At 41.3% G+C, this 17,363-nt stretch overlaps 1 protein-coding gene across 2 annotated transcripts in view; it reads right to left on the reverse strand.

The window, feature by feature from the left end:
• The window catches only part of LOC148041174 (P-loop containing nucleoside triphosphate hydrolases superfamily protein), a 164,146-nt gene that overhangs the window by 138,963 nt on the left and 7,820 nt on the right, over positions 1-17,363 (reverse strand). For both annotated transcript variants that reach the window (XM_087677359.1, XM_087677355.1), the window contains exon 2: positions 14,164-14,247. In XM_087677359.1, coding sequence (XP_087533485.1) covers positions 14,164-14,247 — 84 coding nt within the window. The remainder of the gene's footprint in view (positions 1-14,163; positions 14,248-17,363) is intronic.

The following is a 17,363-nucleotide window of genomic DNA, read 5'->3' on the forward strand; positions in this document are numbered from 1 at the left end:
AACTGCATGTGTCAAAACAATAGTCCCTATCTACAACAAAGGACGTGGACTCAATAACAGTAGAAGATGCATCAGAAACAGACATCCCCGACTCCTCCTTCTCCTTGGCTGTGCGCTTTCTACACTCAGTATTGTAGTATCCTAGCTTCTTGCAATAGTGGCACTTCCCCATCTTGGCTTGCTTGCCCCCTGTTTCTTATTGCCTTGTAAAGTGCTTGAAGTCCTAGAGCTCTGCGGAGCATTCTTTGCTTGGCTACCATTGCTCCTTTGCCTTGCCATAAAAGCCTGCTCAAAGGCTATAACATCCACACCACTGTTCTTTCTTGTCTACCCCTTCTCTAAGAGTAAACTAACTAGCTAAAGGAAAGTCAATGGTTGTGGAGCAATCCTCATGGTGAGATTCAAGGCTATATGAAAGGCCAAGTACGAGGGCGGCAATGAATTCAAGGTAGTAGATACCAATTGCGCATCTGAGTAATACTCATCTACATTCATAAGCTGCTTATGCAAGTCCTGAATTTTATTTAGATGATCCTGCATAGAATCACCCTCATCCATCTTCACTGTCTCAAGCTCTTTCTTAAAGAGAGAGATGTGTGTCTAATTCTTTCCAGCAAACATATGCTCTAAGGTCAGCCAGGCTTCTTGTGAAGAAGCTGCAGACCGAATGTGAGGGATGATAGACCGCTGAACTGCCAATCCAATCAGCGACAAAGCTTGTGCATCACATGTGTCCCATGCCTTTTGTGCTACTAATCTTTGGGGAAGTAGCTGAGCTCGAGCGGGCCAAACAAGTTGAGTTGCCCGTTGTCCACATCCTCCTGAAGGAATAGTAGTAGGAACCACAAATCCGGGCCTAACTTCTTCACCGTTGACATAATCCTAATGATTCTTCACAATCAGCACATTCTTCGTCATGAAGGACCAGAGAGAATAGTTGTTACCATCCAACCTATCCTCCTTGGATATGTAAGTAAATACATCGCCTCCCTGATTTGTCATGATAAATAATGCTGATCAGAGAGCAAAAGAGTAATATCTCAAGCTGGACCAACCTGGAAATCTCAGAATTTCCAAAAATTACAGCAAGTACTTTGCGGTAATTAGAAAATTGAAGCACACTCTATCAAAACTATCTAAAATGCACGCTGTCCAAGGTGCAATAAATGCTCAGCAGCATTGGAAATGCAAAAGCCCCAAAATTTATTGTCCCAAAATGCACAAAATCAGTCTATTTCAGACTGAACCTTTACTACATGTGCCAATGTCTACTCAATACCCAAAAGTCCCAAATTTTTTAACTCGCTTTCCGACAAGTAATCTCTGCAAATACACTCCTCGGGCAAAAGTTCTTTGCTGCAATTCAATTTTTTGAATGAAAAAATGAGTTAATGCCTCCTTTACCTCTAATGCTGGCTGCCTCAAGCCTAGTGGAGCCGTGATACAGCTGGAGGATCTGGAAAAGGCACTAGCGAGGGAGTTGTGCTGGACAGATCAGAGGCAGCGCCACTAGTGGTGGTGGCAACTCGGAGCTGACAATGGCAGGGTGGCACAAACAGAAACAGGTGGCACTAGCGCGCAGCTGGACCAGGTGTGACCCAAGGCAAGGGAGATGTAGCGTGCAAAAGTTGCAGCAGGCAGTGTTGGCGTCTGCTGGCGTGCGGTGACAGCAACTAGCACCAGTAGTGGACCACCAGGAGGCAGCGCCACTAAAGACTAGTGGCCGGTGGAGGGTGGCTACAGACTGGAGGAGCACAGGACAGGAGCAGCAACGGCTGGTAGTGCTGCAGGTCTGAACAGGCAGCTGTTGACTGGCTGGGAGGAGCTGAAGCTGAGTTGACCAAGATCTTCGAGAGGCTGAGATGGACTGTGCGAGCCAGCAGCGCTGATACCAAATGTAAGAGTAGGAAGAGATCGAAGCTCAGCTAAGAGTAGAGTAGATAGTGTAGAGTGTGAGAGCACGGCACCCAATGCAATAATCTGAAGTGTAAGGTGCAAGTACAAAGTACAACCCTTAAACCTTAGGGTTGTAAGAGCATGTTTACACCCGAAGAGTGTGAAACAGGATAAGTGCCTAAAACTATGCAACATAGGCAAAAGTGCCCCAGTGTCCTACTAAAGATCATTCACTTCATCATTCATTGTGTTCATTGTCTCTGAGTTACCCTAATCCTAACTATGTTCTGTGTTTATCAGTTTGTGCTTTGTCATACGATTGGTTTTGTGTTTTCTGCATTTAAAGCATTTCTTCACACTCATGCTTACATCCACACCCTTGATGATAAGATAAGCAAGCTCACTCCCCAAGCTGATCTCCTGACTTTTATAGGATATTTCTCTAAAGTAAAAGCCTATTGTCTATTTGATCCTAAGACAAACAAGGTGATTGTTAGAAGAGATGTAGTGTTTGATGAGAGAGACATTGTGTAATCTCCTATACCATATTCCAAGCCCTTTCCTCACATTATTCCTTCAAAGATAGTGCCTTCTGAGCCGGATCTACTTCCCACACCTAACCCACCCGCAAATTCTTCAGCTCCCACCACCTCCGCAAGACCCATTTAAAAATGGTACTAGCAAACCATGGGGAATTCAAGGATCCTTCCACTAGATTCCACTTCAGAGGGCCCTAGAAGATCTACTCGACTTGTATCTCAAGAATTATTTGCATCACTGTTTACAACTAATTATATAGCATATTCTGAGCCGGATAGTTGGCAAGAGGCTCTTCAGCACCCCCAATGGCAAGAGGCCATGGAAAAGGAGCTAGAGAGTATTAACTCAAATGAGACTTGGACCTTGGTGGATTGTCGAAACCACAAGAAAGTCATCGGGACAAAGTGTATTTTTAGGACTAAACTAAAAGCTTATGGGACTTTAGACAAGTACAAGGCTTTCCTTGTGGTGCAAGGTTTCAACAAAAGCAAGGTATTGACTATGAAGAAACTTTTACTCCTATTGCACGGTTGATATCATTTCATTTATTGGTTGCATTCACCGCTCACTACAGTTGGTCAATCTATTAGATGGCCATCAAAAGTACCTTTCTGAATGGTTATTTAGAGAAGGAAGCCTATGTGGAGCAACCTCCAAGATTTTCTTCTACTCATCAAAAAGATAAGGTCTTGCAAAAAGCTCTATATGGACTAAAGCAAGCACTGTGGTTGGTTTTAGAGGATGGATGAGTTCCTTAGAACTCACAGATACCATTCTACCCTTTATGGCCCAAGCTTACATGTTCGTGTCATGAGGACATGTATTTTTGAAACCTCACTTAACATGTGGATTAATTTTTAATCACACGGTTAAGTAAACGTTGCACACGTGAGGTGTAACTGGGGTTAGAGTAAATTTACAAGCCTGGGACCTGAAGAAATCACGAGATATCAAAGGCAAAAGTTACTATAATTTAGGCCGCACAGGTAGTTGGTGGTATCTGGTGCCACTTGTTGGTCTAGGTCATTCATTTGGCCATAAGTGTCAATTGGTGACACTAGGGAAGTAGCGTTTAATGGTACCTAACACCAATTTGATGGTCAAAGATAGCGCAGAGAGACTCAGAAATGGAAGTTGCCAAGCCAATTTAATTATTGGCCAGTCAGATTATTTTTCAGGGCACCAAAATAATTATTAGATTAATTTTCAATATTTAAAGGCTGAAAAGTAATATTTAATTATGAAAAATGTTGAAAAAACTAATTGGGAAGGCTGCCACTTGTCAAAAATGCCCATGCAAGACTGAAAAACGTCTTTAGAGGCTAGAGAGGCATCTTTATAAATTCAGCCTATAAGAGAGAGGGAGGAGAGACTGCTGGTCTGATTTGCAGCCATTGGAGGACCTTCTGAGGTAGCTAGGCGCAGGAGAAGACCAATCAATAGTAGGTGACAGCATCTACAAGCTGTTGAGACATGACAGAAGCAGTACATGACTGATTTTCTTCAGTTCTTTGCATCTACAAGCTGTTGTGGCAAGGCAGCAGCTGCATTTGACTGATTTTTAGTCATTTTTCACGATAAAACTCTGAATTTTCTCTCCCTACAGCTCTCTCTCTCATAGTCTTGCTCCGAAGATCTGAGCATTTGGACCCTTGGAGGCTGAGAAATTGCAAATTTCTCTGCTCTGTAAACCCTAAATTACAGCAGAAATTAGGGTTTAGAAGCAACATCGGAAAGCGTACCAAAAAGTGGAAGCTCCAAGACTCAGATTTTTTAGGGCTGAAGATGAATTTCAGCTAAATTCAAGTGGAGGGCTAGCCAACCATTGAATCCAGGGCATTTCTATTGTCCATGAAGTGGGTGAAGGCCAAATAAGTGCCCGAATCAAGGGGCAAATCAAATTGAAAACTTGCTTGGATTGCGAAGAGGAGTTTGAATTGCGAAGGGGATCGAGAGAATCTCATTGTGAATCAACTTTTTCTTCAATAAAGCTAAAGAAATACTAAAAGGGACGCCAATTTTGGGGCCAATCGGGTGTGCATTGTCCGAGATACAGTAGGTAAATTTGTATTTTCAGATTTGCATTAATTGTTTACTGACGTAATTAAGTTGTAATCAAAGGTTTACCACCCATCTACGGAAGGAAGGCTGGTTACATTCGTGCTATTTCAAAGAAAGCCAACTATATCCTAATGTGTATAGATGATGTACTTATCAATGGCTCAAATTTTGATACCGTAGCAAAAATAAAGGCCCAGTTTTGCTCTACTTTTGAGGTGACAAACCTTGGTTTATTGTCTTCTTTTTTGAGGATGGAGATAGTTCGATCTAGGGTTAGTATTATAGTGTCACAGCAAAAGTATGCTCTTCAATTAGTAAACCGGTATTACACGTATTATCAAACACAGCCTGTGGCCACACCTCTTGATCCCACTATCCATCTTTCTAAGGATACCCTAGGTCAGTCCTGTGACAAGCACACCTATCTTGACACCTAACGTTTCCATGGTGTCTACTGGCTAACTATTTGACGAGGTTACTGGTGGCACTTCAATTTCCATGTGACTCTTCCACCATTGTCTACTACGACAACTAGAGTGCCATTGCCTTGCGAGAAATCCGATCATTACACTACAGATGCAACATGTGGAGGTCAAGTTTCACTTTACCAGAGAGTAGGTTGAGCTAGGCACCATATGCCTAGAGTTGGTGCCTTTCTCCGATAATTTTGCAGACATTTTCACAAAGGCAATCAATCGGTCAATGTTGCAATATATTCTACCTAGGATCGGCTTAGATACACCCTCCCCTACTTCTTCAGATTGACAAGGAGAGAGTAATTCCATCTAGCTTTTTCTTCCAACTTGAGAAGGGGCAACTTTCTTCCTTGGTGGTAACAAGATGTTTACAACTTCTTTTTTGACATTTTGTATATTGTACATTGTATCTTTTTTTGTAACATCAAGATGACGTGATTGTATAAGGACGCTTGGGCAAGTGAACAATTCCCCTGCAAGGCCACTATCCAAGTGTCAGAGTGCAGCTGTGCGGAAGCGTAGGACTGAGAGAGAGAGAACGCAGAGAGAGAAGAGAGAGAAAGATACAGTGGACGATGAAGATCTGCTGTATAAAGAATGCTAAATACAAAGATATGCAGATATATACACGGGCGCAGTGCGCTGGACTGCATGTCTCCACCTCGACGATGCAACCTGCTGTCCACCTCGAAGTCCGCTGCAGTCTGCACTGTCTGCTGTCTGAAATCTGCGAACAGAGACGGAATCTGCACGTGTCACCGGTCTGTAATCTGCGAGCAGAGAAGTGTACGAGACTGCTGGGGGTATCGGCTATTCATAGCCAGAATCTGCCAGAAAATAGGGTGCCAGAAATACCCTGTCGGCTGCATTAAATGCAGCTGACTGACTGTACAGGTCGGACTGCCACGTGGCAGTCCGACTGTGCAGTCCGACTGCACTCTGCCTCCTGCCTGGCTGTGATCTCTAACACCAAGTGGTGCCATTGCATATCATTTTGCCTAAGTATAATCACACCTATATTGCCTCTTGCATACCTCCAATGCATTGGCATTTTGTTCTTGTAACCATGCATCTGTGCATATTTATTCCTTTTCGGTCTTTCTGAGTAGTTGACTCTAGATTCACCATATTCGTGGCATTGCACATGGTAGTGTCCAAGGCAATTTCCCTTGCTTGCTTAGCTTCGCTAGCTTGCTTTCTGCACATCTTTTTTGCCTCTCCACATATCCACCATATTAGCTACATACACCACTAACCTCTTCCTTCGTCTTATTGACACCCAATAGTGGTAGGGATAACCTATTTATTTTGTGAAACCCTTTGGATCTGGCTACTGGTCTCCCATCCATTACTTAATTGACTACCACCTCCACTTTTTGAAACAATCATTATCAAACCAAAGCACCCCGCCCAAAAAAAAATGTTTTTTGTGGTTCCATTCGTCTTTACAAGACCTGGTAGGCTACTAGGCAGCCAATATGTCCCCCTTTGTTAGACCTTGGCCTCTCTAAGAGGTGACTGCTTGGACTCCCTTAGTAAGATAAGCATCGCCTCTATAGTCTTGGTAGGCCACTAGGTAGCCACCGTGCATCCTCTCTCCAATGCCTTGGCTACTTTGGGATGGGACGTCTTAGGGTAAAAACACATAAAAACAAAGACACTCAAAACTTTGGGTTGGTCTTTCTTTCTAGCTTAGTTTTTGGACCTGAGAGTGGGTATTGAGCTAACATGCACATTATGTGCTAACTTAGTCACTTAAGCAGCCCCAAAAATGCTTAATTGATTTAAACCCTAAAATGTTACACGATTCGAGAGAGCTTTAAAATGCACGGTATCCTACTGCTACACGGATGTAGTATGAAAAAACCTAAAGTGTATCATCATCTAGCTTTCTTATTAATCTAGAGAGTCAATGACATATTAGCCATTAGTATCAGTGTTCATAGTATGGTTAGTTCCAAAATACGGGATTTTTGGACAAGTTTAGCCCATTTTTTATCTTTTGGATATTATTTCTTGTTAATATCCTGAAAAGGTGTATAAAACTTCTAGAATAGAGTGACTTGCAAAAGCATGTTGCTTTTCAACCAGTTTAGAAAATCTCATGTAAAAAGAGGGACTTCCAAATTCGCACGATGCACAGTCGTAGTTTTTCAAGCAACAAACAGCACTCTGGACTGGGAAGAAGAAGGAGCCACTTGGGAGAATTTTGAGTAGGTGTCCTAGAGATTTATCCCCCTTTCGGAGCCAAGAAACCATTAAATTTGCCATCTGAGCAACAAAGAAAAAGTTAGTGTATTTGGTGCATGTTTTTGGTCTACAAGGGAGCTGCAGCACATCTAATGCTTGAAGATTGCTTCCGAGTGGTCTCAGACAAGGATTTTGTTTATCTTCTCAGGTTCTATCAATACATAGTGCTTTGAATCATGGAGCTTTGTCTTTATATTGTGTAAAGGCTTTGGTAGATTTGAATCCCTTGCCTATTCTTTTTCTTCTTTTCTTCTATCTCCTATTCTCTACTTCCTTCTCTCTCTGATCCCCAATGGATACAACCTTTTGACTAAAACCCCTTTGACATTGATGAACCCGATGTGAAAGACCATCAAAAAAAAGACAAGATGGGAGAATCTTCAAGTACAATTTCTAATGATGTTTTGTAGCAATTAGTATAGAATATGAACATGCTTATGTAGGTACAACAACAACAACAGGTGACACAAGCTTCTACTCAAATTGAAACTATTGTGATGAATACTTTGCAAGCAGTAGAGTGTGAGATGAAGTTGTTTAATGACAAGAATGTATATGCATATTTGCATACCTATGCTCCAAAGATGTAATTCTTTGAAATGGCTCAACTTGCATGGAGTCAATATTTTGTATGGGTCACTGTACATGAATTGAAAGCCCAAGTTACTGAATTGTACATGCAAGATGCTGACTGGGTAGCTTTCAAGAAGACACTCAGGGAAGAATTTTACACTGAAGACACCCGTTTGATTACCTGCAAGAATTTCTAGAAGTGGATTCTAAAACCCAATAAGGATCTTGTAGCTACAAAGTTATTAAGAGAATTTGAAAGTCGGTTTGAGCAGTTAGATCTTGCAAAATAACAAACTCTTGCAAGTCAAAAATTTTGAATTGTTTCTACAAGCGGCAGATCCTGAGCTTCAAGAGAAGCTTGATGAATAATTAGAGAATGAGACTACAAAGACAGGGCTTAAAACATAGTGAAGACATGTTAAGGGAGTTGTTATTGCACTGGTGAGAAAGCATAGAAGAAGAGAAAGATTGCATGTATCTAGTTTGCCCACTATTACGAGCAAAACAGTTGATGTATCCAATAAGCGATCCACTTCTATGGCTAGCCCTATGGCTACACCTGTTGTTCTCACTGTTAGGAAAGATATATTAGATAAATTGGTTAAAGGCATGCAGAATCTTCAATTAAAGGTCGCAAAATTGGATAAGAAAGGACAAGAGGAAAGGGGATGGGCAACAGCTCCTAAACCAGGGAAAATATGTATGTGGTGTGATAGTTTGCAATATAAAAGGAAGGATTCTGCTGCTTATCAAGAGGCCTTGGCATGACAATCGATCTTTTGGAAAGATGGCAAGATCCATGCACAAGAAATAGGATTGTGTCTTGCTTTGAATTTTGGAAAGAAAGACGTGCAAAATTTATTGAAAGACTTGGCTATCCGCAATGCTTATGCAGCTGTATGTGCTGCTACTTTTGGTCTACAGTTGGATAGAATGCCTAGCCAAGTGATGGTTGGTGGTCCGAAGGCTGCAATATGGACGCATGCTTTGCATGCAACTAAACAGAGGAAAGCTACTGATAGTGAAAGGTCTCATGCAAGACAAGGCATTCGTGATATGACTAACTGGGAATCACTAGTAGATGCATATTTAGCAACAGTGCAAAACATGAATATACTTGTGGAAAAGAGACAGAAGAGAGATAAAGATAATGCAAGGACATCTAAGAGAGTGATAAGAAGAAGTGCAGATCAGCCTAAAGTTGCAAATGAGTCACCTTTCGAGCATGTTATGGAAAAGGTTGGGCAGGAGCGGAAACGTGATAGCAAACAAGAGAGCAAAAAAAAGGGCAAGCAGTCGAGATATAAGCTCCCAGTCTGATATTGAGACAGCCACAGATGCCTTGGAAAATCCTGTAGTGGAAAAAACAGCTATTGCATCTGTAGATTTTCTTAATACATCTGAAGAGGTTTACGAAGCTCATGTTTTGCTTAATGCAAGGAGATTGGTGAAGTGTTAGATGCACATGATTTGTAAGATACAGTTATCGTTTCTGAGACAGTTCATGAGCTCGAGGATATGCCTTTAGAGAATGTTAGATGTGATGTTTCACAAATGGAGAATGTTTCGGATGCTTTGTCAGAGGCCTTGATAGGCAATTCAAAGATACTTCCAAGTCATGGATTGGTTCACTATTTTCGGCGATGGTCAACATCTATTGGATACAAGTAAGACTCAGTTTATGTTTGATGTGGTACACAATTGTTAATATAAGCAAATTTCCATATGCTCAACTTTGAAAGAGCAGGTTGCTATGTATTTGTTGATGGGTGCATTGATAGCTTGTATATAGAGATTCAATAGCCTCTAGTATATGATACACACCCAAGGCCTAATGACCCTAGAGTGGATGCTTAATATGGTATTAAAGTTGGGCAAATGCTAATCATTTTTATCTATGATCTAGGAAGATGTCTTATTATGTGCATGATGAAAGTCGACGCTATGGATGTTTGTGTCATGAGGACATGTATTTTTAAAACCTCACTTAACATGTGGATTAATTTTTAACCACATGGTGAAATAAATGTTGCACATGTGAGATGTAACTGGGATTAGAGCAAATTTACAAGCCTAAGACTCGAGGAAATCACGGGATGTCAAAGGCAAAAGTTGCTATAAGTTATGCCACACAAGTACTTGGTGGTATATGTTACCAAGTGTTAGCCTAGGTCATTCATTTGGCCATAAGTGTCAATTGGTGATACTAGAGAAGTGGCGTTCAATGGAACCTGATGTCAATCTGATGGTCAAAGATGGCGCAAAGATACTCAAGACTGGAAGTTGCCTAGCCAACTTAATTATTGGCTAGTCAGATTATTTTTCAGGATATCGAAATAATTATTAGATTAATTTTCAGTATTTAAAGACTAAAATTTAATATTTAATTGCGGATAATACTAAAAAAACCATTTGGGAAGGCTATCACTTGTCAAAAATGCCCATGCAAGACTGAAAAACGTCTTTAGAGGCTAGAGAGATGCATTTTAGTAGAGTCGGCCTACAAGAGAGAGGGAGGAGATGTTGTTGGTTTGATTTGCAGCCACTAGAGGACCTTCTGAGGCAGCCAGGGACAAGAGAAGTCCAATCAACAATAGGTGACAACATCTACAGGCTGTTGAGACAAGGCAACAACAGTAAATGACTAATTTTCTTTAGTTCTTTGCATCTACAAGCTGTTGAGACAAGGCGACAACAATAAATGATAGATTTTCTTCAATTATTTGCAAAGAAAGTCTGAATTTCTCTCTCCTTAGCATTCTCTCTCATCTCCCAACCTTGCTCCAAAGATTACAGCATTGAGATCACCAGAGGCTGAGAAATTTCAGATTTCTCTGTTGTAAACCCTAATCTGTAGCAAAAATTAGGGTTTAACAACCACCTCAAAAAGCGTGCTAGAAATTGGAAGCTCCAAGACTTGGATTCAACAGAGCTTAAGCTGTTTTTAGTCAAATTCAAGTGGAGGGACCAACAAATCAATGAATTTGGGGCATTTTCCATCTCCATCAAAGAGGGTGAATACCAATTGACTGCCCGAATCAAGGAGCAAATCAGATTGAAAACTTGCTAGTCATTTTCGACAGCAAGGGAAGTTGGAATAGTGGAAGGGATTTGAAGAATCCCATTGTATATCAACTTCTTCTTCAATTAAGTTAAATAAATACAAAAAGGAGCACTAGTTTTGGGGCCAACAAGGTATCCAATGTCCAAGATTATATGGTAAAGTGTGCATTTTAGTTTTGTGAATTTGTTAATTGCTGTAAATTATGCTTAATCATGTTATTTACCACCCTATCCGAGAAGGAAGGCCGGTTATAGTTTGACCCGAGTGGTGCATCGGTGGCACATACTGAAAAATGTGCAAGTTATTTACCACCCTATCTGAGAAGGAAGGCCAATTACAGTTTGACCCGAGTGGTGCATCGGTGGCACGTACTGAAAAATGTGCAGATTCAGAGGAGATGGATGTCGTGCCGCTAGGCAGACACATTGTGAAAAAGCCTGGAGTGCATCATCGTCCGACTTTCTTATTAATCTAGAGAGTCAATGCCATATTAGTCATTAGTGTCAGTGTCCATAGCATGGCCAGTTCCAAAATACGGGATTTTTTGACAAGTTTAGCTTATTTTTTATATTTTAGATATTATTTCTTATAAAAAAAGTGTAGAAAACTATTAGAATAGGACGGCATGCAAAAAGCAAGTTGCTTTTCAACCAGTTTGGAAGATCTCATGCAAAAAGAGAACTTCCGAATTCGCATAACGTGCGATCGCAGTTTCTCAGGCAGCAAACAGCACTCCAAATTGGGAAGCAAAAGAAAGAGTGATTTGGGAGAATTCTGAGCAAGCATACTGCATTTTACCCCCCTTTCGGAGCCAATGGAACCATCAGATTTGCCGTCTGACCAACAAAGCAGAAGCTAGTGTTTGGTACGCGTTTTTGGTCTACTAGGAAGCTCCAAGAGACCTAATGTTGGGAGATTGCTTCTGAGTAGTCCCAAACAAGGATTTTGTTTATCTTCTTAGGTTCTATCAATACATAGTGCTTTGAATCATTGAGCTTTGTCTTCATATTGTGTCAAGGCTTTTGCAAATTTAAATCCCTTGCCTATTCTTTTTCTTCTTCTCTTCTATCTCCTATTATCTACTTTCTTCTCTCTCTAATCCCCGGTGGATACAACCTTTCAACTAAAACCCCTCCGATAGCGATACGAGGTCCCGAAACTTTCTATAAATAGACATGCTGCCCTCAATTCAATCCAATCTCATTTTTGCAAGTTTCAAGCCCTCTAGCTTCGCTCCCCACACCCTGTTCGCGGAGGACATCTCAACCAAAGTTGCTCGTTGTTGTCAACATCAATTAGCCTCCTGTATCCAACCTTCATCGTGCAGTTTTTATCACCGGATTGATGCTGCCCAGCCCTGACGTCAGTTGCAGATGACTCTCCTGCTGCTGCCAACTGCCACATGGCAGCTAACTGTTGCATTTTCCATTGCTAGCTACTGCCGTGCTGCAGCAACTCCAAAACAGCCTGCATTTTGTACTGCTGGCTGCCGCACAGGCCACCATGTCATCACCTGCACTTGTGTTTGCTGTTTTCTCTCTCCTCTACTTGTACATGCACCACACACTACAGCATTTGATGTTGCCCGACATCTAGAAGCTGTCTTTGTTGCATTTTGGGATCCATCAAGAGTACAAAACACTCTCCTGCTCAGCACCTTTGCCTTGGTCCTCAAGACACGAGAATTCGGGGTACAGTTTTCATTCCTGCATGGTTTGTTTGCCACATGAGCATTGTGTATTCAGCATTTAGTCATTGATTCAGATTTCCACAGTGTTCATTGTCTCTAAGTTACCCTAACCCTAACTATGTTCTTTTGAATTTATGCTTTGTCATACACTTTCATTTATGTTTCTATGTTAGGGCATTTATTCACACTTTCTTCCTTTTCCAAACACGTGGTCTAGCATTAGGGACCTCCCGCGACTAGTTATTCATGCAGGCTTTGTAATAGACTCCCGATTGTTACATATCTTCTGATATGAAAGTCCCTTACAGGGCTGCTTTGTATTTTGCATTTGGCCTTGGGATATTTGTTCCAAGGAGTTTTAATAATAGAATTTTTTCCCTTTTCTAAAAGAAAAAGCACATCCTTTTGGGTCATCACACTCAACTGCACAGATAGATTCCTACCAACATCTAAGATCTCCTACGAAACAAGGAGTGATGTGATGATAGTATCAATAGGTGTCACTCCTTCATTTTGAACTAGAGAGTTGTAACATCCATGCATTTCATGAAAGGTATCTTCCATTACTGTTCTTTGAGAGATCTATATTACAAAGAGATAGATTGCATTTTTCCTCTTTTTGGTTTTCCATCATTTTCTGACCTAATTACTACTAAAGAAGACTCAGAGAAAAAGGATCATGATTTTCATTATCTTAACCAAAAGAAATTACAATGTAATTTGAAGGACAAGAGACATTATTCAAGGTTTCAAGTGAATCAACTATTATTGGACTGCCAAGTGGAGCTTGAACCCATGTTCAAGCAGAAGAAGTAATGCAATCAGTAAAACCATATATTTTCTCGTCATAGGCCGCAATGGAGGTTTCTTCCATGAGGGGATCTTCAAAGCAGAGACTCTTCATGTAAATTTGAATTATCAACTTGGGAGAATTGATATTTTCAAGCCAGCAAGGAGACAAGTCTTCTTGTGGATGTACTGGGTCTCAAGTTAAATTTTTTAAATTGATAGATAGAAGAGTCATTGTGAGCATCTTGTTTAGCTGCATTTTACATCAGTTTGCTCATCAAGTAGCATTCCACTTCCTCCTATATATGGGTGGCTCATAGTAGATCACTTTGGAATTTTGTTTTCCCTTCTAATAAGACTCATCTTGAACGAGCATGATATAGGAGAGTGGTCAGAGACCTCAGACCAATGTGCAACCAGCAAATGCCCAAAACAGTGCCAAAATCAATCTGAAAAAAAATTGTGTCTGCTTCATGACATGGGAAGGAGGGAAAGAAAATAAAGGTATTTGGAAACAACAAAAGGAAAAACAGGAAGTAGAGATGGAAAGGGAAAGGAAAAGTTGGGACAGTGAAAAGAAAATCATTATAGAACTCATCCAAAGGATCACCATGATACAATCAATGGAAGGCCCCTCAAATCAAGTACAATCATCTTCCATTCTCAAATTCCTCTATTCAAATTAACCGGATGTGGATTCTAAAATATATACTGCATCTCTTGTAAGGAGTGAAAAATTCACAGACTTAGTTATAAGTCAAGCAAGTTTGCATACAATAACAATGTAGATAAGCCCTACTAATAAAAATTTAAAAACGGTTCACCTTTGTTACAGTAAGCATTCTGCTCACTAAGAATCTTGATAGCACATAATAGTGATCAGCATTATCTCCCAGCCAAACACGAACCTGCTTTATCCAGAGCAGATAGCTCCAAAATTGTTAGGATTTGCATACAAAGATGTATATTCAAGTTTTTTTTCAAAAGTCACCACAATGGCATACAGCATACTAAGCATACTAAAATTGATAAAAACAAATCGGTCATTTTTCCCAATGCCTTTAAACAAAATGGCCATTTTCAAGTATGTTAAAGTTCAGAACTGCATAGAAATAAGCTGGTATATGCTTCAGGCTTTTTAAGGTGTATAACACAAAGTTTATAGACAACATTGCTTATTTCAAGCCAATCCTCTTAACAAAGCACAGGCTAATACAATAATGGTAGCTAATTGCAATCTTTCTTCAAGCCAAAAAGCAGGTCCTTAGATGGTACACCAATGGACCATGCTTATCATTGAAGTGCCATGCCATTATTGTAAACCAGTGGGACTGTCACAACACTATTATCACTCCACAGTAGTCAAGTTAAACTTGTTAGCCCCAAACTGCTCTAAAAGCTGCCCGGTTTGTACTACGAACGATGGGGTTACACAATATTGGGACTATTATTATGTTAGCATTGTACATCACCTGGGTTAGAGAGCTCACTGGCAGAAGGTATTTCATTTTCGAGACCAGTGCATTTAATGCAGCCGACCTATCTTTATTGCATTTAATGCTGCTAGCCAACCTCCTACTTTTGATGTACTACTATTTCCTATTTAAGGCGACCCCTCTCCTCCACTTCATCATCATCTAACACGAGCACACTACATCCTGTTGGAGAGGTGGAGACTGGAAACACTATGCTGGTTGCCCACAGCCTGTGCCTTTGTTCACACTCTTGAGCCTTGGTATATTGATTCCATTTCGTCTATTCTCTCAGTTCACTGTGTTTGTGTTGTTCTTTTCCATTCTTTCTGTTTACGGCAGTTCTATCCGCTCCATCTCTTTGCTTCCATTACTCTACATCATTCTGGGATGATATCAGAGCCCAAGTCTCTTGGTTCTGGCGCTGGTTGCTGTGTGTGACTGCTGTCTCAGGTCTGATCACGTGTGAAGACTGCTCCAGAATCTGTGTTTTTGCTGCTGTCCTGATCCAGGCAGACCTGGGGGTCAATACTTAAAGCTGGGTGGCAGTTTTCATCATTAGGGCAGAACCTTGGTTTGTGCATGATCAACTTGGGTACATTTTTCGGGATCTGCCTTTTGTCCCCAGCACGAATACAACTATGTGGAAGCAGTCCTCAATTGGGACAATGCAAATGCCAGGGCATACTCAACTCTGCTTCAGTGTTGATTAGAAATTCTTTCCAGCAGTTACGACCTGTATGGAATCTCTAGAGGTGTAAGCAAAGCTTTTCAGCCTACGTAAGAGGCCCCGTCAACCATGCAAGTTGTGACCTTCTATGGCCAGTTCCAGACTTTTGGTTCAAAGAAACTTAAAAAATTCAGCCCTCTCTCCTAAGGGTGCCACAGATCCATGATCAGCTTTGCAACATGCAGTCCGTCCTTCCCGAAGCCCATCTTGTGGGGGGTGACTCTACAAGCTACGTCTCGAATTTGATGGTGTTGCTAACATCTTACAAGCCTCACCCCAAGTTGACTTGCCTCACCCCTGTCAACATGCAGCATGCCATGCGATGTGGACCCCCCACCCTTCTCTCCTCCCTTGGTGCCAACCTACCAACCGCAACTCCCCACCTCCTTGATGCTTCAGGACAACATGTGATATCAAAAATGGTTGTGATAAAGCCTCCAAATGCACCAAATACATCTAATGGATAGGTGCAAAATGTTTATCTTGAGACAAGGTCCACAAATGCATGGGAATTATGGAAATGTACACTGTGCCATTGGGATAGTAAGCTATGCCTCAAAATGTGGGGCACATGGGATACTTTGATGGTGGATTAGTCTCCCATGCTATGGCTGGTCATGGTATTGGTTCCTTTGGTATGCATGGCAAAAATGTATTTGGTACACAACTAGGGATGCATGGAATGCAAGGGCAATGTGAGCTGCCTCCTCCAACAGACCCGGAGGAGTCCTCTTAGTAGTCGATTGAAATTCATATCCATGCACATCACCATCCAGTCTCCCCATGGGAAACCTAGGACTTAGTCAACATAGGAATCTCGGTTCTACTTCACACGGGAAGCGTGGACAAGTCACCCCTAACAGCAATTTAACGCCCACCTAAGAAAGACCACTCCTTGTAATCAATCAAAGGTAGGAGTGAGGTTAACACCGCACTTGGTTCAAAGAGAGTGCGAGACGGGGGAGAGTGTAACTCAATCCCCTTACCCATAAGGTAAAATCTCAACTCCAGTCCCCTAAAACAGTGTTAAACCTAGTAACTAATCCTATCGATATTGGGAGGGTCACGATTTAATCAGCTGTATCTAGTCTTGGAAATTTCCCCGACTTATCAAGTCCACCCAACCATAGGCATTCGATCGTCAGGATCGAAACCTCCCACTTTCATCGATTGGGTTTGCTTAGTTTTCTAATTAGCAAAGCATACTACCACGCTGTTTGGACATATAAAATCAAATTCCTTTTATTACTCTGTTAAACTGGGTTTGTTAAACTCAACCTTTAGCGCATAACAAACAATTCAAAAATCAAATACTTTATTTCATAGTAACATCCAAAACCATCACTCTGCAGCGTGGAACAAAATCCGTCTTTCCTGTCCAACCTAGCCTCTAGGATAGGACCTTCCAATCCCTTAGGTTTGGGTTGGGTTGTATGTGATCGCACTCCGTCCGCGGTCAACAAGGAATTTAATGGCTCAGAGCCCCTCTAAACTTCCCTAAGCCTCAAGAGCCGTCCTACATAACAGAGGCACTTATCACTTGGCCCTTTGCCTTCGCAGGTGCTCGAGTGATCAAAAACCAAAAACACCTACCTCCCTCAAGAGCATAGGACCCTCACCTGCATGTGAGTTTTTCCACACTCTGCAGTGTTAGGGAGTATTGGCTTGGGGACCCCAACGTCCCAAACCACCACAATCCACAACTCATCCGGCTGATACAAGCCCGGAATCATAAGAGACATAATTCATCATTCACAAATCCAAAAGCAGACATAACTTAAACATTTTTAACATACTTATCAATGTATACAATGAATAGAAT

Source organism: Lygodium microphyllum, chromosome 1 (assembly GCF_053477565.2).
Source record: "Lygodium microphyllum isolate KBCC chromosome 1, Lygodium_microphyllum_v1.1.10, whole genome shotgun sequence".
Lineage (NCBI taxonomy): Eukaryota > Viridiplantae > Streptophyta > Polypodiopsida > Schizaeales > Lygodiaceae > Lygodium > Lygodium microphyllum.